Genomic DNA, 22,216 nt, shown 5'->3' with positions numbered 1-22,216 from the left:
AGTACGAGCCCCTTCGCGATACCCTTGACCATGAAGACGACGCCAACGAAGACAACAATACCGCCGCCCAAAACAACCAACACCATCGAGGCAACACCGCACTCACAGACTCCACAGCCATAGATGCGATCCAGACGCAGTACCAGGCTCAGCGGGCTTCAGGATTGAGCCTCCATCTCGCACGATTGGGCCTCACAGCCTTCCGACTCGGCCTTGCAGTCTTTACCTTGGCTCTGTTTCACTTTGGGAACGCAGATCATGACGGAGAAGAACGATTGCCGCAGGATCCGCATTACAGTCTTTTGGACGATGGCATCCAAGCGATGACATGGTTCTATGCGCTGGCGCTGTCGTTCGTGTATCTGATCTGGCCGGCCGTCGCATCCAAATTCTGGATCCGTCCACAGATGGATGGTTTCTATATTCTATCCTTGATCCTGTCGTCCATGGCGCTTTACAGGGCCGAGGTTTTGACGTTGCCGTTCACAGAATGGCCCGTGTGGCTAAAGATGGAAAGCGCGGCGTGGTTGACGATACTGTCGTTGGTCTGGGTGACTCTACTGACGAAGCCGATGCAAAAGTTGGTGAAGATGAAGGTTCCGAAGGAAGGGGAGAAGGTGAGAACCCCATCGATGGAATATGCGTCTTCGCTGTACGGGCGGTGCGCCTTCGCATGGGTGAATTCATTGGTGTATCTGAGGTACAGGAGGCCGATCCAGGATGAGGATTTGCCGGAGCTGGAGCCGACGGATCAGTCCAAATATTCGGTTCGCAAGTACAAGGCTGTTCAGTAAGTAATGCTCCTTTTGCGATACAGATCTCCGGCTTGATGAGGAAGAGGAGGTGAGAGGAGGGCTTTTCTTTTTTCCATTTTTTTTTTTCCTGTGCTAATCTGTAAATGGACATTGTGCTTTTCTTAGGAAAAAGTCGTTTACTCAGTCGCTCTTCATGGCTCTTCGGCGCGACTTGATTATGCAGTTCCTGTGCTCGATTCCTTTCAGCATCTTGATCGTTGCACAGCCTTACTTCCTGAACAGGATTGTCAAGTACATCGAATGCAAAGATTGTGGTGCACCGACGTACGAAAATTACGCCTGGGTCTTTGCGTTGCTCGGTTGCGCGATCCTCGAATCTGCTGCTCAGCAGACGGTCCTTCATCGCAGTCGTCGTCTGTATATGCACTTGGTCTCGATCTGTAATGCGGCCGTATTTGCAAAGGTCTTTCTTCGAAAGGACGTCGCCACGCTTGCGAATGATAAGCCCGAGGAAAAAGAAGGCGGTGGTGAACAGGCAGATGCCGCTGCCGCCCCAAAGAAGGACCGTACCATGAACATTTCCAGTAAGTTGAGCCACAGAGGACTCGTCGTTGACAAATCGATTCGTCTATGGCTCGTTATTGAAATGTGTTCACTAATTGAAATGGCTGCTGTTTCCCTCTGCTGACCTGTGTAGATTTGGTTGGAGTGGACATCAAGGAGATGGAGAACACGGTGAGCTATTTGCACGAGATCTATGGCTTTCCCATCCAGTTCGGTCTGTCTACCTACCTTCTCTATAATCTCCTGGGAGCTGCCTCGATCATCGGAATCGTTTTCATGGTCATCACTCTTCCTATCCCAGGAATTCTCTACTCGGCTCTCAACAAACTGTTCGAAAGCATCATGGGCATCAAGGATGACCGTATGGACTACCTGACCGAGATGTTATCTGCAATCCGTATTGTCAAGTTCTTTGGCTGGGAATCGAAGTTTGTCGAAAAGATCACAGCGGCTCGTGAGCGCGAGCTTTCTCAGATCAAGAAGACGTTCGTCCAGGGAGCGGTCGCGAACATTGCCTGGTCGATTGTGCCGTTGCTCAACATCCTCGTCTTGATTCTGAGCTACACCAAGTATTATGGACACGAGATCACGGCTTCGGTCCTGTTTACGACCCTGTCGCTCTTCAACATCATGCGCAGTTCTCTGGATCAGATTCCGTGGATTATCATGGGCTCGATGCGTGCAGTAGTCAGTTTGAAGCGTATCTCGAGATTCCTAGCTGATGAGGAGATAGTCAAGGATACGACTATCACCAGGCTTGATGGCAAGGCCCGTGTTGCCTCGGCACCTCAGGATCACCCCGTAATTGGATTCGTCAACGCCACGTACGCCTGGCCCAACAAGGAGCAGGAGCAGGCTGCAGAGACTAAGGCTTTCAAGAAAGAACCCTTATCCAAGAGGATCAAGGGCTGGTTCTCCAAGAAGCCTGAGGCTGCACCTGTAGAACCTGCTGCTGAATCCGATGTTGTCCAGGAACGATTCAAGCTGAAGAACATTTCCGCTGACTTCCCTGTCGGAAAGCTGTCGTTGATCGTCGGTCCTACGGGGTCTGGAAAATCCGCCCTGCTGCTGGCCCTTCTCGGTGAGCTCGAACGTCTGGAGGGACACATGTACCTGCCCCGCCTGGATTATGATGAGATCCACAACTATGAGCGCGGATCCGGTATCGCCTATGTCTCTCAGACGGCCTGGCTCCAGAACTCAACGATCCGTGCAAACATTCTGTTTGGCAAGGAGTTCAACCAAGAGCGTTACGACGCTGTTGTCGAGGGATGTGCGTTGATAACGGACTTTGAGATCCTTGAGGGCGGGGACGCGACCGAGATCGGAGACCAGGGTATCACCTTGTCTGGAGGACAGAAGCAGCGACTTGCCCTTGCTCGCGCGATTTATTCTGATGCGAACGTGTTGCTCCTCGATGACTGTCTCTCGGCTGTGGATACCCACACTGGCAAGCAGCTCTTCCAGACCTTGACCGGACCCCTCCTCGAGGGCCGCACCGTCCTCATGGCTACTCACCAGATCCAGCTGACGCTGAATGCAGCCTCCTACGTCGTTGTCCTGGAGAAGGGCGAGATTTTGGGCGCGGGAACACCCGAGACAGTGATGCGCAGCGGATGGGTCGACCGCGTTGCTCTGGCGACTCCTATTGGCGACGACGAGAGCGAGGTCAGCACCTTGGACGGCGAGGAGGCCGCCAAGAAGGCTAAGAAGACCGATGTCAAGAAAAGAGTCGCGCCCAAGCTCACGGAGGATGAAAAGAAGGAGGAGGGATCGATTCCATTCAGGGTTTACAAGGTTTACTTGTCTGCGGCGGGCGGTTGGCCTTTCTGGATCAGTCTATTTCTGTTTGAAATCTTTCGCGAAGGAGGCAACCTTGCACAAAATACCTGGTTGGCGATGTGGGCCAACGCTGTGGCGAGAGAGACCGGATCGTTTGTCATCCAGGCCTTCCAGGCGGTCGTACCTGAGTCTATTGCTCTGTCTCTGTATTCGGCTTTCGGTCCCAAGAACAGTGGAGGGTATGGCATAATGACGATGGCCTTGTTTGGAAAGGGCACACAGGAGTCTGTCAATGTGGAGTACTACCTGGGCATCTACACCTTGATCGGTGTTGTTCAGATGCTGTTTAATGTCGCGACCAACTACTATGCGATGGTCGTCGGAAACGTCACCGCTTCAAGGGTGCTACACGCCGAACTGCTCTACAAGGTCTCGCGCGCCAAGATCCGCTTCTTTGACACGACCCCGATCGGCCGTATCATCAACCGATTCAGCGCTGATATGTCAACGATCGATGAGCAGGTGCTCTTTGGTCTGAACATATTTATGAACACCATTATCTCCATCAGTGGCCTTGTCCTTGTCATCTCGATCAACATGCCGGCGTTCTTGATCTCTGCGGTTTTTATTGTCGGAATCTATGTTGTCATTGGTATCCTCTTCGTTCCTATCTCACGCGACCTCAAGCGCCTGAATTCAAACTCTCGTTCGCCGATTCTGAACCATTTCAACGAGACCCTGAACGGTGTTGCGACCATCCGAGCGTTTGGATTCCAGGACCGATTTCTGTCGACGAACTTGACGAACCTTGACAACAACAACCGGACGTTCTTCTTGCTTTGGTCAACGAACCGATGGCTGCACTGGCGTGTGGATTTGACAGGCGCTCTGGTATCCTTCAGTACCGGTATGCTGATCCTCCGCAAGTGGGATAGTATCGAGCCAGGCTGGGCAGCTATGAGCTTGTCTTACTCGCTTACGTTCACGATGCAGATGGTGTGGGTGATCCGGATGTATGCGCAGAACGAGATGAACATGAACGCAGTCGAGCGTGTGGCCGAGTACATGCATTTGGAAGAAGAACCTCCAGCAATCATTGAGGGCTCCCGTCCCCCGGCCTCGTGGCCCCATGCTGGTGAGATTGAAGTCGAGCATTTGACTGTGAAGTACGCGGCAGATACACCCGATGTGCTCAAGGATATCTCGTTCAAGATCAGGGCTGGAGAGAAGGTCGGTGTGGTTGGCCGTACTGGATCTGGCAAGTCGACGTTGGCGATCAGTTTGTTCCGGTTCATGGAGCCAGTACGAGGCAGTATCCGTATCGACGGCATTGATATCGGCAAGATTGGTTTGCATGATCTGCGAACAAACTTGACGATTATTCCTCAGGATCCAGTTCTGTTCAAGGGTACGCTGCGCTCGAACCTCGATCCGTTTGGCGAACGTGAGGACCGAGAGCTCTGGGAAGCTCTGCGACGCAGCCATTTGATCCCTGCGGACAGTGCTCCGACTCTGGCTCCTGTGGCGATTGCTGCAGGGTCGTCAAGCAATAGCAAGGATGCGCCTGCAGCCGTGTCACCCGCTGGCTCGATCAAAGGCTCTACCTCCGGTGACAGCGAGATTGTGGACCCATCTAGGATCACATTGGACACTGCCGTGAAGGAGAACGGCTCGAACTTTTCGCAAGGTCAGCGTCAACTAGTCGCGTTGGCCCGTGCGCTTGTGCGTCAGCCCAAGGTGATCATCATGGACGAAGCGACGGCGAGTGTGGACTTTGAGACGGATCTGAGGATCCAGACGACGATCCGGGAGGAGATGGCGGAGGCGACGATTCTTACGATCGCACACAGGATCAGGACGATTGCGGATTTCGACAGGGTGTTGGTGTTGAACCAGGGAGAGATTGCAGAGTTTGATACGCCGTATGCGTTGATGAGGAAGGAGAATGGTGTGTTTAGGTCGATGTGTGAGCGTTCTACAGAGTTTGACACGCTCCTGGCGCTCGCTGAGGCCAAGGAAAAGAAGGATAGACAACAACAGCAATAGGACCCAAGAGATTCTCATAAACTAAAAATAAACAATAAAAGCATTAGAAGAATCAGATCGGCGACAGTTTCTGAGTGTTTAATGTGAGTATTTACGCTGTGCCTATCTGGTCATGTGTTCTTTTTTTTTTTCTTTATTACGATCCAGCACGATGGGGAAGGGAAGAAGGGGAAGAAATTCCATGCTGAATCGATCCCTTTATTTCATCTCGTTCCTAGAGTCCATCATCATAAAAGCGCCATCATCTGGATATTTTTCGGTATATCCTTGATCTTGCAAATTTCCATCCTGCAGACAAAATAATAAAAAAAAAGAAGACTCGACTGAATACTCCTACTTGTCGCTCTGGACAGCAGCAGCATTGGTGGTATTCTCCGACAAGTGGAATTTGTGGTTCGTGGTGTTAAACCAAGGAATTGCAGCTATCGTTCCCCACATAAAAAAAAAAAAAAAAAAAAAAAAAGCGTTGCTTGACGGTTAGCGAAAAAAAATAGTCATCGTAGACAAGACGAATTGGATGGGGGGAAGGGGGGGGGGGTTTTTTTTTGAGTATGATCAAGGGTGAATGTGTGCAGCGCTTACAGAATTTGAGGGCGGCGTATTTGGAGTTTCGTGCGGCGGCAGCCTGGGCGGCCTCGTCCATGGTAGCCTCGCCGTAGGCGGGGAGACCCTTGTCGGCACGGGCCTGCATCTCTGTGCGGTTCATCCCCTGCTCGCGCGCGTTCTCATCCCAGCCCCAGAAGCGGACTAATTATATTTCAAGATAAAGAAGACATGAAATAATCAAGAAGAAGAAAAAGAAGAAGGGGGCAGCAAGTGGGGTGTCAGTGCAATACAGAGGGATCAAAGAGAAAGCGAGGAACGCGCGAGGAAATGAAACTTACGACTTGACTTTTGGTACGAGTACAAGAAACCGCCCATGAAACCCAGGGCCGTGGCACATCCCAGGGCAAAGTTGATACCCTTGGGTCCCGCACCCGGGCGGATACGCTCTATTCGATTCCATGCAAACGTACATAAAAATAAAAATAAAAAAGGATAAAGAAACGGTCAGTCCATTGAGAGGATCGATGAGTTGGCTGTCCTGTACAACTGTCGCATTTGTAAACACTTCTTGAGAATAAAAGCGACCCCGAGGCCAGAGTCCTGATCCTCGATCCTGATCTCGATCTGCGTTATGTGAGGGGGTTACAGGTGGCATGGATAAGTGGTTTGCTGTTTCCGGTACCGCGGGGTTCCTGGGTATGCGCTCTGCACGTCGCGGACAAAGTGAGAGCTGGAGTAGCATCCCAAGCCCTGGCGCCGATCGTTCAGATTCCCTGGAGTGCCCTGAAACGTATTGCTGATGACTGTAATCAAGTAGTCTTCGTAACACTGATCGCGCTCATCGTCCTCCTCTCCCCAGTCTCCAACAAATCCACATCACAATTGTGTCTTCTCTCCTGCAGTACTCTCCGACGTCCAAAAACTGTCGCTCTTTTTCGATCCTTTTCATTCCTGTATGTTGTCGATTCCATGCAATTCCATACGATCTCAGGCGGTGTCGTGTCGTTTCCACGTCGTCCAGAGGAGAATTCTGAGTTGCTATATCATAAGTGTGTGGTGCTGTATGGATTACCAAGGGCCAACAGCACGGCAGGTCCTCCGGCGGTCAAGGCACCCCAGGCTACATAATCCGATCCACGCATGTAACGGACAACGCGAGAAAAGTGTGGGTCCGAATCGATAACGGGGTACTCCGTTCGGATGTATTGTTCTTGAGACGACATGGTTGTTTGTGTGAAGAGAGAGAGGGAGAGGAGAGTTGGTGAGAGTGGAGCTCGGATGAATCAAAAGCTGATCACAGCCAACTCGATCCTTGGGGGTTCGGAGCCGCGAAAAAGTCATGTGATCATGATATTGAGGCAGACACGAACAGCTCGATCTTCCGCGACAAGAACGCACTCAGCAAGACCCTTGCACTCTTTATATCTCAATGCAGACTACGATTGTTATGTTTTATTGTGTGGCAAAAGGACAACGTCTCGACCTGGTTCACGACCGCCTGAATTTCGTTGAAGCCGTCCTACTCGACGCATCCTTTCCAGCTGCTGCCGAAAGATCCGTTCTAGATCCTGACGGCGACGACTTTGCGAACGCATTATGCTGGAATGCACTCGTTCCAGACGACCGCGACGAAGGGGACAACCGTGAAGTCTGCTGGGAGGGAATCCGTTGCTGTGGTTTCCTGGTAAAGCTACCCAAACTTGATCGTCCGTTCGATATTGTTGCTCTCATGCCTGTGCCTGTTCCTCCGTTCGACTTTGCCGCAGGTGACGATCCACTCCCGCCTATAGACGAGACGTCCTCTCCCTCGGGAGGATTCAGGCCTACTCGTTTGACAGGTCGTAGTTGTAGACCTTGATCCCGTTCTCCTGGTGAGATTCGCTTCTTTTCTAAGCGGGACGTATAATCCGCACTAAGGATCAGACCTGAGGACGCCGTTGGTGGTATTAATGTGCTGCTGCTATCGCCGTTGTTATTCGACTCGTTTGAAATAACCAGAGGTTCGCTCGATAGAGCTTGCGTCGCCAACAAGGCCAAGTTTTCCAATGAGTCCGTTCCTACGCCTCGACGTCTGGTTAAATGGCGATGGTGGTGACGATGATAATGAACGCGACGGTGGCGGTGCTGGTGAAATGGTGGCTGGATTGGCTCGGTTCTGGTAGGTAGAGAGGGCATGGAGGATGAGTGAGCAAGTCCGATTCCATCCCGTCCAGGTGCCGTACGGGGAAAACTCATTCCAAACTCTTCAAAGCGCTGTTAAAAAAAAAAAAAAGAAGAAAGAAAGAAAGAAAGAAAGAAGAGGAAGATTAAATACTGGCTAGCTACCATGAAGGACGAACCCGCTCGATAATATCATGCACTTGGTTGAAGACACCTGAAAAACTTACCTTTCGTCGCTCCTCAGTTCTTTCTCTGACATACCGCTTTCCTGCTTCCAGCTGCATCTGTATGTCTCGCAGCTAAATCGCAAGAGGGAGAAATTTAATTCCAAATGACATTTGGCATGACAAACAAGAATTGCTCTGAATCCTCCACGGCTTACCTCGCGATCTTTCTCCAACAGTAGATATGATGCGTCCTTCCATTTCTTGGACAGAACCATATTTTCCCGACCCATATTCCTCTTCTCAGCTTCCAATCGAGCTTCATAATCCATTTCCTAGGAATAAACAAGAAAGTAATAAAACGTCAAATAAGGGTTTCGGCGGATACACGCCACCACGATTAACCGCACATCTATAAATGTACCTTTTTTGCGGCTACGCGTTGCATAGACTCAACGTCCTGTATGGCATGCGATAATGCCATTTGTTGTTCCCGCAATTGACGAACAGCCAGCGACAACTATTCAATGCAATAAAATCATCGAATGAGTAAAAAAGTAAACACTCCCGAGACATACCGACAGCCCAGTCAAGGTCGCATACTGAATCCCTGGTGTTCGTCTTTTACCATCTGTCTCGCCTCTGATTCACTCATATTGGCAATATCTTGCTCTCTTAAAGATGCCACCATAGGCTCATCCATGGACATTGGCAGATCGTTCGGTGGAGGCTGCAATTCGAACCGAGATAAGCTAGGAGCTGTCCAGAGATACAATCAAAGTCGAGTGTTAGGTTCTGAAGCTGTGCTGAGTCATTCTCTGCCGACATATCAGTGTTGAGGATAAATATGGCCGCCTTACCATGCCTCATCTCGACATCCTGTATATCCCGTCCTGGCGGCCGTGGAATGTCCGTAAGGCCCATCCTCGGTGGTGCTACCGGAGCAACGTCCTGCGAGCTCCGGCCCAAGGGTCCAGCTTGCGCTGGAGCATCACCATCTGGGATGGAGCCATCCTCGTTCGGAAGCAGAAAAACATCGATTTTCCAGTTTGCATCCTCACCCCATTCAATGACCTGTTTTTTGATCTTTTCAAAGATCTCGGACAGGTGTGAGAGAGGATCCATTGGCTCTGGCATGTCGACAACGGGCACTGGTGATGATTCACGACTTTGTGGGAGCATAGCGACGGGTCCGGGCGTTATTACAATTGGAGTTGGAGCGGGCGATCGTGTTGATGGAGGCATGGTATGTCCAGGTACCGTCATATGTTCTATTGGAGCAGGCGATCGTGATGCCGTGGCGACAGTGGGTCGCGGTGTTGTCATTGGCTCTGCTGGAGCCGGTGATTGCGATGGCGGTGGCGGTAATGATGGCGGTGCTGGTGTCGGTTCATCGAGAGGCGATGATGTCGTTGGTGGAGGCATCTGCATCACTCTGTCCTGGTCCTGATCCTGATCCTGATTTTGGTCCGATAGAGGCCCTAAAGTGTTGATAACGCCTTTTAGGAGTTAAAATCACAACGACAAATCAAGCGACAGGTGGAATAGCAAATCTTGAAGAGAATAGCATGCCTTGTTGTTCCTGTGGAGGTGGTGTTATTCTTGGTTCCAGGGTCGGTGACATGTCGATGATGGGAGAGTTCACAAGGTCAATTGTAATGGGAGGATCACTCGAAGGCGTCGGAGAAGCATTGGTTGGGGGGTTGGAGGTCAAAGGAGCAGCACCAACAGGAGGAGGAGGCGGAGGGGAAGGAGGCGGAAAAGGAAAGGTTCCCTCTATGGATGTAGGCGTCTCGGTCGTTGTCGTTGGGGTGCCAGCAGTAGCGGTGGTCGACATTGCTGATGGTGGGTGGGGGATAGCACAGACAAGACGCTCTCGAGGAGGAGGAGGATCGGAGTCAAGGGGCACGCGTTTGTCGTTTCTGCGGCTGCTGCTGCTGCTGCTGTTGTTGTTGTTGTTGCTGTTGCTGCTGTGCTGCGGTGTGCGAATCGTTGGCGGTCCCCCCTCCCCTTAGGCGTTGATGGGGCGATGTATTTGAGAATGGGAGAAAAGGAAGGGAACATCTCGTGGAACCCCTTTTGGCTGGAGAGCAACACAACAGCGGCCCCCCGTAACTGCATGCCCCCCTCTCCTCCTCTAACTGCATAGTCGCACTCCTCCACTTTGCTCAGAACGCCTTCCCCCCCCTCCTTTCATTCGGGGCCCCTCCCTTTTGTCTTCTACCGCCCAACCACCGCTGCCCTTCTTCTTCCCTCCGCTCTCCTTCGCTCCATCCTCTCTTATTTCCTCCTCACACTACACTCCTCCCACTACCCCTCCACTGCCAATCACTGCTTCATCTTATTCTCTTGCAAGAAAAAAAAAAAAAAACGAAACCATGAGGCGGTCCTGGCTCCTGTCCATGGCAATGCTTGCCATCGCAAAGTCGACTTGCGCAGCTCTAGACCCTATTGTCGGCACAGCATCCATGCGCGTTCTCGACCCTGCGAGCAACGACATGATGCTCGCTCCTGGCGCTATGTCTCTTGCCAACCCGCTCCTGGCAGCACCTAAAAGACCTGAGGACTGTCCACCCTGCTTTAACTGCATGCTCGACGCGTTCCCTTGCTCGCATTTCGCACCCTGCAATGCCTACGATGGCCGATGCACCTGTCCCCCTGGATTCGCCGGTGATGACTGTTCTAAGCCAGGTACGAGATATCTTGGAGCCTGCTACTGTTCGTCCTTTCAATTTGCACCGAACTGCGTGGGTATTTTGTGTGAATGGCTATATATCTTGTCACGGTTCCATTAATTGCTCCAAGCACAGCTCAAAGAGAGACTTGTCCTCAAGAGCTTGTAAGGCCTTTATTGCGCCGTATTGCGCCGTATTGCTTATTGGGATGGGCCAACGTCGTTGTATCTCTTCTCCTGAATCGACTTTTGGATGGTTGTATCACAGAGGGGCGCCTGATCACCATGCTGTCATAGGCGTGCCACAAACATACCACCCAAACCAGCCAACTCTAACCTCGTACCTGGTTTTTTTTTATTTCCTTTCTTTCACTAGTCTGTGGAGGACTAACAGATGGAAGGGACCGACCCCAGCGTGGGGATGAAAAGTCGTGCAAGTGCAAGGACGGCTGGTCGGGCATCAACTGCAATGGTATGAGGGAATAACCAGCAGTAGCAACAACAACGACAACAGCAACCAGCACCATCAACAAATGCTTTCACGGCTCCTGACTTGTACAGACTGGTCCTGAACTTTAATCAACACTCTGTTCCTATCGTCCCATTCATACTTGTCTGCATCTAGTCTGCGCATCAGACCATGTCTGCGATGCACTGGTCCCCACTGGCCAAAACGGAACCTGCTACCAGGGCGGCCTCACTGTATACGAGAGCTTTCAGCAGTGCGCTGTCATAAGTAGGTCATATGAGGAAACTATAACATATTTTATCTCAGGCTTTTTTTTTTTTTTTTTTTGTAGAAGGAAACACAGAAAATGTACCCGTCAAGATGGCCACTGACATCAAGATGCTGTGGCTTCTATTCATCTTATAGATCAAAAGATCGTGGATACCCTCGGCCCTGACAAACCGCCAGCTATCACATTTTCATGCAACAAGCAGAATGAGACCTGCGACTTCCAGTGTAAGCGAAACGAGAGGATCTCACTGTGTTGCAGACGCCAACTCTGAAGGATCGTTAGTCTTATGAGCATCTATACCTTTCACTTTCTACACCACGATTGTAGTCTGGGTCGCCGAGGAAGAGTCTTTCTACTGCCATCTGGATGAATGCACATTTGGACAAGGTAATTGCGCATGAAGGCGATATATCTCACGCAACTAAGGAGTATTAAACCATTCTAACGCGCATTGTCTTTCCTCGCTGCTTATTACAGAGGCAAAGCACAACGATCTTGTTACGACCTACAAGTGTAAAAACATCAGATGCTCATGCATTCCTGACAGGATGCTTTGCGGGAAGGATGGAAGCGTCAGTATGTATACACGCTCGCACGCCGACATCTAAAAGCAGATACTCATGGCTGGATGGTAACTGATACTGACCTTTGGCAATCTCGACCATCCATAGATATTGACGATTTCCTGGAAGAAGAAATCCGTGGTCCTGCCGATTTTGTTTGCACAGAAGACAAGAAATGTACCTTTGAAGGTGTGTCTTGAACCCGAATCTGGATATTTCTTTCGGATCAGGCGATACTTCTGACTCTAATCTCCGTTTCCTTTCGTCGCTCCTTGGTAGAACCGGCCATGAACGACCTGATTGAGCAGATGTTTGGAGACCCAGCCATCTATTTGAATTGTTACAGCGGAGAGTGCTTGCATTACACGCAAGTTCCTGGGTATACTCGCCCACCTCGCCCAGACTACACGCTCGCTATCATCTTGTCCGTCGTCGGTGTTTTTGTATTCCTCATTGGCCTTGGAGTCGCTGTTTGGTACCTGTCAAAGAAATCAGGATCCTCCGGTAGCGGATACATTGCTCTTCCGGATGATGAGGCGGCAAAACTCATGGCTGAACATACTCCTGCGACATTGATGTTCAAGGACATGAGCTACATTGTTGGAGGCAGAGAAGTGGTCAAACAAGTCAGCGGTGTCGTCAAACCTGGACAGCTGATGGCTATCATGGGCGCTAGCGGCGCTGGAAAGACCAGTTTGTTGGATATTCTGGCGAGGCGCCACAAGTCCGGTGTTGTGAACGGAAATATCTACGTCAACGGACGAACTGTTTCTAGCCAGGAATACAAGCGAGTTGTTGGGTGAGCTGTCTTTTGCCAATATCTACTTTCATATTGATTTCCTTGAGGAAAGCATATGGAAGCGTCCTGCTGACTTGGTCCTGTATTCTCGATACTGTCATAGATATGTTGATCAGGAAGACACGCTCATGCCCACGCTGACTGTGTACGAGACAATCCTCTACTCTGCATTGCTTCGTTTGCCGCGTGACATGTCCTTTGACGCAAAGCGATTCCGTGTGATGGAGACCATGTCAGAGCTGGGCATCTTGAGCATTAAGGACATGAAAATTGGTACTAGCGGTCAGCGTTCGATTTCTGGTGGAGAGAAACGTCGAGTATCGATTGCATGCGAACTGGTCACCTCTCCTTCGATCTTATTCTTGGACGAGCCCACCTCTGGACTCGACTCTTACAACGCCTATAATGTCGTCGAGTGCTTGGTCACTCTTGCCAGGACTTACAACCGAACGGTCGTTTGCACGATTCATCAGCCCCGGAGCAACATCTTTGCATTGTTTGATCAATTGGTTTTAATGGCCAAGGGGCACCTCGTTTACTCGGGAGAGACCAGGAACCTGAGCGGACATCTGCAGAGTTTGGGCCATGCTTGCCCTGAAGGCTTTAACATGGCGGACTACATGCTGGATTTGACCATGTACACCGGAAACCCCCCGAAAGCTGCCAGCAGAGGTGCTGTCGGCGAGGCTGATATTCAGGACGAAGACGAGCAGGATGATCAGCCGAACAGTACTGCCCATGAAATCTCGAACAATGCTAGCCCTTCGTTCACTCGTGTTCCGAGTATTATTGACGACTCTCTTCAGTGGGAGAGTGAACTCGCCTCTCGGGAACAGGATCGTACGAGAACCAATGGGCAGAACGGCGCTGGAGCTCGACTGGGTCTTGGTGGCGATACAACAATCGGAATCGACCCTATTTCGTCAGGCACCAGCGACAGTGGCACCCGTAGGGCACCTTCGGATGTGGATGAACCGGAGGTAACAGGAGCGCATCTTCAGTCTCTTGTCGATGGCTTCAAGCAAAGTCATATTCTTTTGGACGTGGAGCAGCAGATCGAGTCTGCTGTACAGACCAATCGCGCAGGAGATAACACACCTGGATCGATCCACAGTGGCGTGAGCTCGGGCAAGGCGGTTTCGACGTACAGACGGGCCTCTTGGTGGAGTCAGTTCAAGATTTTGGCGGATCGAACTCTGAAGAACATTTACCGCGATCCGATGCTCATGCTCTCGCATTATTGCATGTCTGTGTTTTTGGGTCTGCTCTGCGGCGCGTTGTTCTACAAGGTGACGAACGACATCCCCGGATTCCAGAACCGGATGGGCGTGTTCTTCTTCATGTGCGCGCTGTTCGGGTTCTCGTGCCTGTCGATATTGCCGTCGTTTGCGCATGAGCGTATTCTGTTTGTGCGAGAGCGAGCGAATGGATACTACTCGCCGTTGACGTATTATCTGTCGAAGGTGCTGTTTGATATTGTGCCACTCCGAGTAATCCCGCCGATGCTGATGGGATTGATCATTTATCATATGGTTGGGCTGGTCGATAAGTGGCTCGAGTTTGGAAAGTTCTTCCTGGTCCTGGTGCTGTTCAACTTTACGGCCTCGGGAGTTTGTCTGATGATTGGAATTATGTTTGAGGAGGTCGGCGTCGCGAATCTGATGAGTAGCTTGATCATGCTGTTCTCGATGCTCTTTGGCGGTCTACTACTGAACAAAGGTAAGCGCCTGCTATGTCCTATGGTATTATCTATTTGGTCGACATCAGTAACATGAAAGGATCTTTCTTGTTAACTCTTCTCTTCATCTTTCGTTTTTGATCACTTGTAGATTCCATTCCTGCGAAACTGGCTTGGCTGCAGAGGCTATCGTTCTTCAATTTTGCATTCGAAGCCTTGTTGGTCAATGAAATCAGGTTTCTCCAGCTGGTCCAGAAGGAGTTTGGTCTGGACATTAATGTAGGTGTTAGATCGTTACGTGTTGGTTTCGGGGGAAGTACCGAGGTCACTGCCAAAGTACTTACACCTCTCTCTCTTTTTCTCGTTTTTTTTTTTTTTTGTAATGGTACTTGTAGGTTCCTGGAGCTGCGATTTTGTCAACGTTTGGGTTCAACTCGGGCGCATACTGGAAGAATGTCCAGGTCCTGGGCATTATGGCGAGCACTTTCTTCTTTCTAGGATTTGTCTGGCTCCAGTTCCGGGTCAACGAGAGACGATAGTCATGCTCTTTTCGACAAGCTGTACATATTTGTTTGAAGTGTTTACCAATCGTAGTCGTACTAATAAACATCACTTTTTTTAATCGTGAAGATGTGTCGGGATAATTTATTATTCCGTCTATTGGAAATGACTTATGCGTTATGCTTTTTGATGGTGTTCATATCATGTGGATCAGGTTCAAAGTAAATTGTTCATTAGTTTAGAATGCCTTGGATGCCGGCGCCGACTCCTCCGTGGGTGAAGGAGAAGGGGATCGGCCGTTAAAGTAAAAATGTGACGACCGGGAGGAAGAAGAAGTGGCATCATCCGAAGATGACGACTGGATCGATCCCCAGGTTCCACGCTTCCGCTCGTGGAACCATTGCTTGCGCGTCACCTCCGAGGCAGCGTCGTTCCTCGGAAACCTCACCGACGAGGCCTCAGATCCGCGTCTCCTCAACAGACTACCCTCGCTGTGTTCAGGGATCATGGGGGAGTGACTCTTGTCCGTCATCAACGACATGGTGCGCTCGCTTCGTGTTCCGTGACTGAGACGCGACTGGGACGACATGCTACTCTGTCGACGAGCCAGCTCACTGAGGCGATCGCCGTCCAGGCTGGCAAACTCGTCCCGCTCCTCGCCCTCGTCCCATCCAGACAAATCGTCGCGCGTGTTCCTAGCAGACGATATCCAGGATTCTGAGGTCAGGTCGCTGCTACCGCCGATGCTTAGAGTATTGACTGAACCGTGTCGGCTCTGACGCATGGGGTGGCGAGGAGGTCGAGAGGGGATTGAAAGCGATTGTGTGAGCTTCCCCGAGAGCGAGGCTGCCACACCGACAGGGTCGACGGGGACGGTTTGCATCATCGACATACGATAGGGCACGGCCTTTGGCAGGTCCTCGTAGTGGACGTGGTGCTCTTCCTTGTAGGGCAGTGGCTCGTCATTCTTGCCGGCCCCTCTCAAGCGAATAACTGGCGTTTCTTCGCTCATCTCTGTGGACGCCTCATTCGAGACAGTTGACGCTGCGGGCTTCACTTCTGTGGGGGTAGCCGTATCCTTCTCTGTGCCGTTGTCGCTATTCTCGGATTTCTGGCTGCTCAGAGATACGGCTAGCGTCGATGCACGACCGACTTCGCTCGAGTCGTGAGCTGTTGTCACTGTTGCGGTGCTGATGTTGCTGGAGATTCCAGTAGCTCCACTCTTTACGTCCTCCCTCTCATTCGCTGTGAAAAGCGCCATAGCGGGGGCGTCTTGTTCGTGCTCGGGAATTTGTGGGTTGCTGAAAGATTCCTGCCGAGATATGCCACCCATCTGGCTCTCATGCTCGGACGCAGAGTCATAATCGTAATAGTCGTAGATACTGTCTGTATACATGGAGCGGACCGATCCACGCTCGGTGAGGTAGGATCCCTGTCGCTGGAGAACTGCTGGGAAAGCAGTTGGAGGAGTACCCATAGAAGCAGCAATGGGAGCAGGGGTAAGAGTAGGAACTAGGGCTGCGACAGGGACTGGAGCCGGGATAGGGGCCGCAGTGGTTGCAGGAGAGCCGGCCATAGGGAAGGATGGCGAAGGCAAAGGCGATGTAGGCGCCTGGGGAAGAGTGAACGCACCAAGCGAGACTTTGCGCTGGAGACCACTCTTTCTCAGGCTGAGTTCTCGTTCATGAACTGGCTTGATGGGGAACTCTTGGCCAGTAAGCTGCTGTGCGTCCAGGGGCAGGGCCAACGCGTTAGCACTTGCAGGCGGTGTCGAAGGGCTTGACAACATAGAAGACATGCTAGCGATGGAGGACGATCGTCCCAGGCTGTTTGTTCCACGCCGGATGGGTGATAATGGGCGCACCGTCACGATGCTAGGAGGCTTGCTCTCGAACGAAGATGCTAACTCTAGTGGAGCTACTTGGACAGTGGAGTTAAAGAGATTAGCTAACCATTTTCTATTTCGATAGCAGACTCACTGAAAGAGATACCGCAAAGAACAACATACCTTCCTGAGGAAGAGAAAGAGGTTGCTTCTCGCTTTCCTGCGACCTTTGAGACAGCGTCGGGTCCTCCATATTCTCTTGCAGTGGGTCCTTCTCGATTTCAGAGCGAGGAGAAAGAAGAGAAATTCCGAGACCGAGAGAAGAGGTCTTTTGGCTAGAATTAGGACTCATGGGCTCCTTGCCTGCCACTTCTGCGAAAGCCTGTTCCTCCTTGTTCTCCTTATTCTCGTCGCTTCCTGCACGCTTGAAGTTGCGTCGCATGGATGATTGTCGCGTCAGAACCTGGGCAACAACAATACCGCCGACTGAAGACGCGCCCGAAGAGGCTTCGCTCACTACAGAGGTCCGAGAGTTCAGGCCGGAGGAAGACGAGTTCGATATAGCGGCGTGACCGTCTGCTGTGTGTTCGGCCGATTCAGCCAATGGCGAGTGGGGCGCTTCCTGGTCGGCTCTTTGGTCAGCTCCCGACTCTGACGCAAAAGAGCTGAGGATAGATTCGCCCCAGGCGAGTTTCTTCGGGCTAGACTGGCTATCGTCTCCCACGTCCGCCGGCTTTTCGTCCTCCGCAACTAGTTCAACTGTGGGCTCCGTGGATGCGCCAGCCTTCTGAGGTGCTCCGTCAGTTGGTGTTAAATCCGCTAAGGCTTCGCTCGATGTCTTAGCTGTAGACTCGGTGTCTACCGCACATTCTTCTACAACAGTCGAGCCTTGCAAGCGCTCAGCAATAGTCGCAATGGGCATAGTCGTCTTGGTCGAAGTGACGGTGGAGTTTGAGACGGATCTCTCCAGTTTCTTGCTCGACTGGACACTGATAACCGATCTAGACGATTCTAATTCGTCAGCTCTAGGATCCAAGTCCCAGCGAGGAACAAAGAAGGATTCGCCAGTGCCGTCCTTGACTTCCATCATCTCATCCTTGTCAAAGGTCCTGCTGCCAAACTTGGCAGCCCTTGCTTTGAAGGCTGCGTCATCATCGGTCTCCTTCTGAGCCGAGGCTGAATCACCCTCCTTGGTCTCCTTGTCTTCTGCATAACCGTCGCCCGACTCGTACTCTTGCTTATCGCCTTCGCCTTGACTGCCATTTCGGGGAAACATGGGTACTGACGCCGTAGTGCTGTCGCGAGTTGTATTGCTTCTGCGAAGCGACGCACCCATAGCTGCAAAACTGTTGCCTCCTTCCTGCCCCTGCGCGAGATACCTCGATCTGAGATTATCTTCAGAAAAGAATTGGACAGGACCACGACCGCCCTCTCCTTCGTCCTGTCTATGTCCATCGATCGCCTGGTCATGTCGCGAGGATGAGCCACCACCATGACTTGGACGATGCAGTTTCTTGGCGAGCTTGCTCTTCAAAGCCTTCAGCTGTTTGAGTCCACCCTTCTTTTCCGCGTCGCTCTTTGATCCGAGGGTGTCCTCGCGATCGGAATCGTCGTCGTTGAACACACCATTCGCAGCGTGACGGACAGCCCTCCTCATCTTGCGAACTGTCTTCTTGATACCCTCGCCTCCACTCGTGTACTCGGACTTTGTTCCAGCATCATCATCAGACTGATCCGCAGGTCGAACAATAGGGACAGTCTTGACCTGGTTGGTGCTGGATACAAGCTTGGGTTCACTGATCACCGAGATCTGCTTGCGATGGAGGGACAGCTTTCGGCGAGGCTTCGATCCGTCCGAGTTACCACCAGAGAGATTTCCATTGCTTCCCTTGCTTCGCAAGGGTGGATTCATAGCCTTCTCCTGCAAAAACAGGGCCTGCTGCTGCTGGATATACATGATGTGGGCAATTTCGGCCTCACGCGAATTGGGGATCACAGCGCTATTCAGATTAGGGGGCTGCGGTGCAGATCGCGTGGGTGTGAAGGGCACGTTATCAGCTCCTGCTCTTTGGCGCTGTTGGCGTCGCCGACGTTCTCCATGCTCTTCAGGCCCTGAAAGGGCATCACCGTCCGTTTCGTCGTTACCGCCTTCGTCTTCATAATCCCCGTCCTCATGCTGGTCCTGTCCTTGGCCCTGTCCATACTCTCGTCCAGCTTGGGGATGTCCCTCTCCGCCCTGGGGAGAGAGTATGTTCTCCCATCGGTGGTATGGATGACGGCGACCAGGCGAAACAGGTGAGGTCATGGCTTGTGGAGAAAATGCTGCTTGTAGGTGCTGAGGGACAGGCTGCTGCTGCACTTGAATAGGAGGCGCCTGGCGTCTCCTGGACGTCGAGCGCTGCAGGGTTGGGTCCGAGTTCAAGAAGTTGAATGCACTATGCCCGCCTGGTGCAGATGATCCCATGAGAGGGGCAACTACTGGAGAAGGAGGGACAGGTACCTACAATAAAGATTTAGTTAAGGCACACGCCACTAAATTTTAATATCTGAGGGAAAAGGGTAGCCTCATCATGGCATCATGTTCAGCTTATTTACCTTGTAGTTGGTTGAATCACGCGCAGGAATATGGACCGCCTCCTTGTCTTTAGGCTCCTCCAGCAACGATGACTGTAGTCCGGAAAGAAATATTAGTTGGATGTAAGTAGGTGTAAGTATGGGATAAGCGGAGCTGTAGGTTTTCTGCCAGGTGCTCATAATGCACAAACAAGCAAGGCTCTCATCTCACGCACCTGAGCCGCTTGAGCGGAATCGCTGCCTGGCGTTGCGCCCTGCAGGCTGGGTCCTTCATTCGTCGTCGGTGAGGATACTGCGCTCACCATCAATTCATGGCTCTTCATGCTGGAAGTAGTAGACGCGGTAGGGACAGCCTCTGATCCTTCTTCTACTGCTGCTGATGTCGCTGCCTGGACTGCCTGGGCCATAGCTCTCAAGTTGGACGCCGAGCCCAATTTTGATAGGGAGGACTGGGATCCAGTCGAGTGTGGTGGTGATACCCCACCAGCTGAGTTTGGACCGGAGGGCTCCCAGGACTGATTTAAACTCTCGAGATGGCTCAACCCGTGCAAGTTCTTGTTGCTGGACAGATAGGGCGCATCCTTTGAACCGTTCTTCAAGATAGATGTCTGACGTTTCAATGACTGTTGAGAAGGAGAGGGAGAAGAGGATCCAGATCGGCTTTGCGACCGCAAGAGCGGAGAAGAGTAATTGATTCTGCTGTTGGATCGCTGTAGTCCTGGTGACGACGGCGTGGTCGTGGTGAGGAGAGAGACAGGATCAATCTGGGAGCTTGGCTTGCTGTCAAAGTAACTGCTCGAGTGGGCACTGCTGCTAGTCTGGGCGCTACTCTCCGGGGATGATGCCTGGCTGCGGATGTTGGACGGATTTGAGTTGGACGAGTAGGGCTGGCTCTCTTGATGTGGGACGCCGTCGTTGTTCTCGTTCGGGTTGTTATCGGAGTCCTGAGGATGTACCCCGCTGGGAGATGGTGGGTGACGAGGCCCGTTCTGAGAGGGCATGCGACGCAGGCTGGCGTTCCTCTGGGGGGTATTGAGACGGGGCGGGGGATGAGCATCCCTAATGGGCGGCAGGATAGGCTGTGGGCTCGCGGTCTTGAGATCTAAGGGCCCCGAGATGTTGAGCGTGCCAGGGGAAGGCGGCCCGGAGGATACATGTGCCTGACCTTGGCCTTGGTCTTGGAGATGGGCAGGCATACTCGGGGACCAGACAGCGAGGTTCTGTGGGGCCTGTTGCTGAGGCTGTTGTTGGTGTGGCATCTGATGCTGTTGGTGGTACTGGTGGTACCGCTGGGGAGGGTACTGCTGGTGTTGAAGTTGAGGTTGTTGAAGTTGGGGATTGTGCTGGGAAGGGTACTGCTGTTGCTGGTGCTGGTGCTGGTGCTGTTGCTGTTGCTGATGCTGGTGCTGGTACTGGTGTTGCTGGTGCTGCTGTTGCTGCTGTTGCTGCTGTTGCTGCTGTTGCTGGTGCTGCTGGTGCTGCTGCTGGTATTGATGATAGGCCTGCATTGGCCGGGGGGCGTTATTAGAGGGCGAGGACATGATAGATGCAGTGGGTTATTATGCGAAGAAATAAGAATGAATATGAAATATGAGGTTGGAGCTTGGGAGAGTAAAGGTGGGATTGGGTGGTGGATTCAGGTACAGATTAGGGAGAAACAACGGGCCTGGCGGAACAGGAGTGGCGAGAATTAAGGAAAAGATAGGGCGGTTTGAATCGGTGTCAAGTCAGACACAATGGGAAGGGGTGATCGTTAAAGGTCGTTTCCCTGAAGCAGCAAGATCTCGACAGGGAATGAGATGGAAAGAGGAATGGGGGAGGGAAGGAGGAGGAGGAGGAGGAAAAGAGTAGGAGCGAGAGAAAGAGAGACAGGGCGGAATTGAACTGTCCGTTGGCAAAATTAATGCATGCCAATTTGTCGGTAGACTGCCTTCCCCGCCTGGCTGCCGCCATATTGGACTATTGGGGCTTGCCATTGCACTCTACCCGGTCGGAGCCAGCCCCTCCCCCTGTCCCTGCAATCCTCCGGAGGCATCCCACGAGGCGCTAATATTAAAACCATACCACCGACCTCTACACTTACATACAACTGCCCTGTGTTCTCTCGCAATGACCATTCATGTCATGGACTCCGTTGATGGCTCTTCGCTCTCCGATTCAGGAATCGGCGTGGATATACTCTTGAATATCCCCATTCATTTCATCTCATTCACCCTGCCTCAAGATTGAGACGAACAAAGTTAATATGGTCAGTCATGTCTTGTGAGCATTTGCACCGGCCCTCTGGACTATATATAAAATCCGGGTCCGTTGAAATTAGTGCTCAGGATATTGGTTCAATATCTACAATGAGACGCAGCGCAACCGGAATGGTCGATCGGTAACGAGTGTTCAAGCTGGCAGCACGGACTGTATTTCAGCTCTTTTCTCAACAACACAGGACCAAGGAAAGCACATGTAACAAATGAAATCCTTGGCCAGTTCACAACAGCTCTACAAATGGCCATATGCCAGTTAGTCGGGCAGCCAGCCAAGGCTAAGGAACAGGGCTCTTCTTATACATCTTCAATTAACCATGTTGTTTTTATTCACACTAACAGACAGGGACCCGTGTTACATCTTCCCTGTCATATCCTGCCTGTGCAACGGCCCTGTCGGCGCGCAGTAAACCTTTTGTGATTGCATGGTGCACAAGAAAAAGAAGTGGAAATGAGGTTTAGGACAAGTGCCATGTGTTGAAAGACTGCTGGTTGAGAAGTGAGCATGTGCTTAGACCGTATCCCTCTTCACATCAGTACAGCATCCACATTGCATCTTAGAACGACTTTCTTCAAATCTGTCAGAC

The 22,216-nt window shown here is 51.7% G+C and overlaps 5 protein-coding genes across 5 annotated transcripts; 2 read left to right on the top strand and 3 right to left on the bottom strand.

Annotated features, from left to right (window-relative positions):
- Nucleotides 1-59: 59 nt before the first annotated feature.
- BC939DRAFT_22404 (P-loop containing nucleoside triphosphate hydrolase protein) lies at nucleotides 60-5,198 on the top strand. Its single transcript, XM_051550804.1, has 3 exons — nucleotides 60-790; nucleotides 921-1,339; nucleotides 1,453-5,198. The coding sequence occupies exons 1-3, from the start codon at nucleotides 324-326 to the stop codon at nucleotides 5,145-5,147; spliced, it is 4,581 nt and encodes a 1,526-aa protein (XP_051406969.1). The 5' UTR covers nucleotides 60-323; the 3' UTR covers nucleotides 5,148-5,198.
- A 1-nt stretch (nucleotide 5,199) lies between these two features.
- On the bottom strand, nucleotides 5,200-6,998 carry BC939DRAFT_22400 (NADH-ubiquinone oxidoreductase complex I, 21 kDa subunit-domain-containing protein). The gene is made up of 4 exons (XM_051550803.1): nucleotides 6,766-6,998; nucleotides 6,032-6,139; nucleotides 5,730-5,894; nucleotides 5,200-5,569 (listed from the first exon to the last, which is right to left on the bottom strand). Exons 1-4 carry the CDS (start codon nucleotides 6,914-6,916, stop codon nucleotides 5,481-5,483), a joined length of 513 nt encoding a protein of 170 aa, XP_051406968.1. The 5' UTR covers nucleotides 6,917-6,998; the 3' UTR covers nucleotides 5,200-5,480.
- A 1-nt stretch (nucleotide 6,999) lies between these two features.
- Nucleotides 7,000-10,061, bottom strand: BC939DRAFT_22399 (uncharacterized protein). Its single transcript, XM_051550802.1, has 7 exons — nucleotides 9,590-10,061; nucleotides 8,878-9,498; nucleotides 8,646-8,776; nucleotides 8,442-8,537; nucleotides 8,236-8,352; nucleotides 8,081-8,152; nucleotides 7,000-7,946 (listed from the first exon to the last, which is right to left on the bottom strand). Exons 1-7 carry the CDS (start codon nucleotides 9,852-9,854, stop codon nucleotides 7,182-7,184), a joined length of 2,067 nt encoding a protein of 688 aa, XP_051406967.1. The 5' UTR covers nucleotides 9,855-10,061; the 3' UTR covers nucleotides 7,000-7,181.
- A 151-nt stretch (nucleotides 10,062-10,212) lies between these two features.
- BC939DRAFT_467473 (uncharacterized protein) lies at nucleotides 10,213-15,098 on the top strand. Its single transcript, XM_051557792.1, has 11 exons — nucleotides 10,213-10,708; nucleotides 11,068-11,163; nucleotides 11,317-11,427; nucleotides 11,566-11,655; nucleotides 11,759-11,818; nucleotides 11,909-12,007; nucleotides 12,103-12,183; nucleotides 12,274-12,793; nucleotides 12,897-14,512; nucleotides 14,623-14,750; nucleotides 14,867-15,098. The coding sequence occupies exons 1-11, from the start codon at nucleotides 10,396-10,398 to the stop codon at nucleotides 15,008-15,010; spliced, it is 3,258 nt and encodes a 1,085-aa protein (XP_051406966.1). The 5' UTR covers nucleotides 10,213-10,395; the 3' UTR covers nucleotides 15,011-15,098.
- BC939DRAFT_467472 (uncharacterized protein) lies at nucleotides 15,095-20,765 on the bottom strand. The gene is made up of 4 exons (XM_051557791.1): nucleotides 19,587-20,765; nucleotides 19,393-19,464; nucleotides 16,981-19,297; nucleotides 15,095-16,889 (listed from the first exon to the last, which is right to left on the bottom strand). Exons 1-4 carry the CDS (start codon nucleotides 20,628-20,630, stop codon nucleotides 15,211-15,213), a joined length of 5,112 nt encoding a protein of 1,703 aa, XP_051406965.1. The 5' UTR covers nucleotides 20,631-20,765; the 3' UTR covers nucleotides 15,095-15,210.
- Between the last annotated feature and the right edge of the window lie 1,451 nt (nucleotides 20,766-22,216).

Source organism: Gamsiella multidivaricata (assembly GCF_025024155.1).
Source record: "Gamsiella multidivaricata strain RSA 2152 chromosome Unknown BC939scaffold_109, whole genome shotgun sequence".
Classification (NCBI taxonomy): domain Eukaryota; kingdom Fungi; phylum Mortierellomycota; class Mortierellomycetes; order Mortierellales; family Mortierellaceae; genus Gamsiella; species Gamsiella multidivaricata.
The sequence above is the reverse complement of the archived record's forward strand: the minus strand, read 5'-3'. Positions and strand labels throughout refer to the sequence as shown.

What these genes read in the sequence shown, in the direction of transcription:
- BC939DRAFT_22400 (XM_051550803.1), bottom strand. Translation starts at nt 6,916, where the DNA reads ATGTCGTCTCAAGAACAATACATCCGAACGGAGTACCCCGTTATCGAT. An exon ending in CTCGTACCAAAAGTCAAGTC is followed by an intron (nt 5,895 to 6,031) that starts GTAAGTTTCATT and finishes AAATATAATTAG; the next exon opens with TCCGCTTCTGGGGCTGGGAT. An exon ending in ATACGCCGCCCTCAAATTCT is followed by an intron (nt 5,570 to 5,729) that starts GTAAGCGCTGCA and finishes GGGGAACGATAG; the next exon opens with CTGCAATTCCTTGGTTTAAC.
- BC939DRAFT_467472 (XM_051557791.1), bottom strand. Translation starts at nt 20,630, where the DNA reads ATGCCACACCAACAACAGCCTCAGCAACAGGCCCCACAGAACCTCGCT. An exon ending in GTGATTCAACCAACTACAAG is followed by an intron (nt 19,298 to 19,392) that starts GTAAATAAGCTG and finishes TCTTTATTGTAG; the next exon opens with GTACCTGTCCCTCCTTCTCC. An exon ending in TCTTTCTCTTCCTCAGGAAG is followed by an intron (nt 16,890 to 16,980) that starts GTATGTTGTTCT and finishes CTGTCCAAGTAG; the next exon opens with CTCCACTAGAGTTAGCATCT.
- BC939DRAFT_467473 (XM_051557792.1), top strand. Translation starts at nt 10,396, where the DNA reads ATGAGGCGGTCCTGGCTCCTGTCCATGGCAATGCTTGCCATCGCAAAG. An exon ending in GTCGGGCATCAACTGCAATG is followed by an intron (nt 11,164 to 11,316) that starts GTATGAGGGAAT and finishes GTCTGCATCTAG; the next exon opens with TCTGCGCATCAGACCATGTC. An exon ending in TGAATGCACATTTGGACAAG is followed by an intron (nt 11,819 to 11,908) that starts GTAATTGCGCAT and finishes TGCTTATTACAG; the next exon opens with AGGCAAAGCACAACGATCTT.
- BC939DRAFT_22399 (XM_051550802.1), bottom strand. Translation starts at nt 9,854, where the DNA reads ATGTCGACCACCGCTACTGCTGGCACCCCAACGACAACGACCGAGACG. An exon ending in AATCAGAGGCGAGACAGATG is followed by an intron (nt 8,538 to 8,645) that starts GTAAAAGACGAA and finishes TGCATTGAATAG; the next exon opens with TTGTCGCTGGCTGTTCGTCA. An exon ending in AACGCGTAGCCGCAAAAAAG is followed by an intron (nt 8,353 to 8,441) that starts GTACATTTATAG and finishes GTTTATTCCTAG; the next exon opens with GAAATGGATTATGAAGCTCG.
- BC939DRAFT_22404 (XM_051550804.1), top strand. Translation starts at nt 324, where the DNA reads ATGACATGGTTCTATGCGCTGGCGCTGTCGTTCGTGTATCTGATCTGG. An exon ending in CGCAAGTACAAGGCTGTTCA is followed by an intron (nt 791 to 920) that starts GTAAGTAATGCT and finishes TGCTTTTCTTAG; the next exon opens with GAAAAAGTCGTTTACTCAGT. An exon ending in CCGTACCATGAACATTTCCA is followed by an intron (nt 1,340 to 1,452) that starts GTAAGTTGAGCC and finishes TGACCTGTGTAG; the next exon opens with ATTTGGTTGGAGTGGACATC.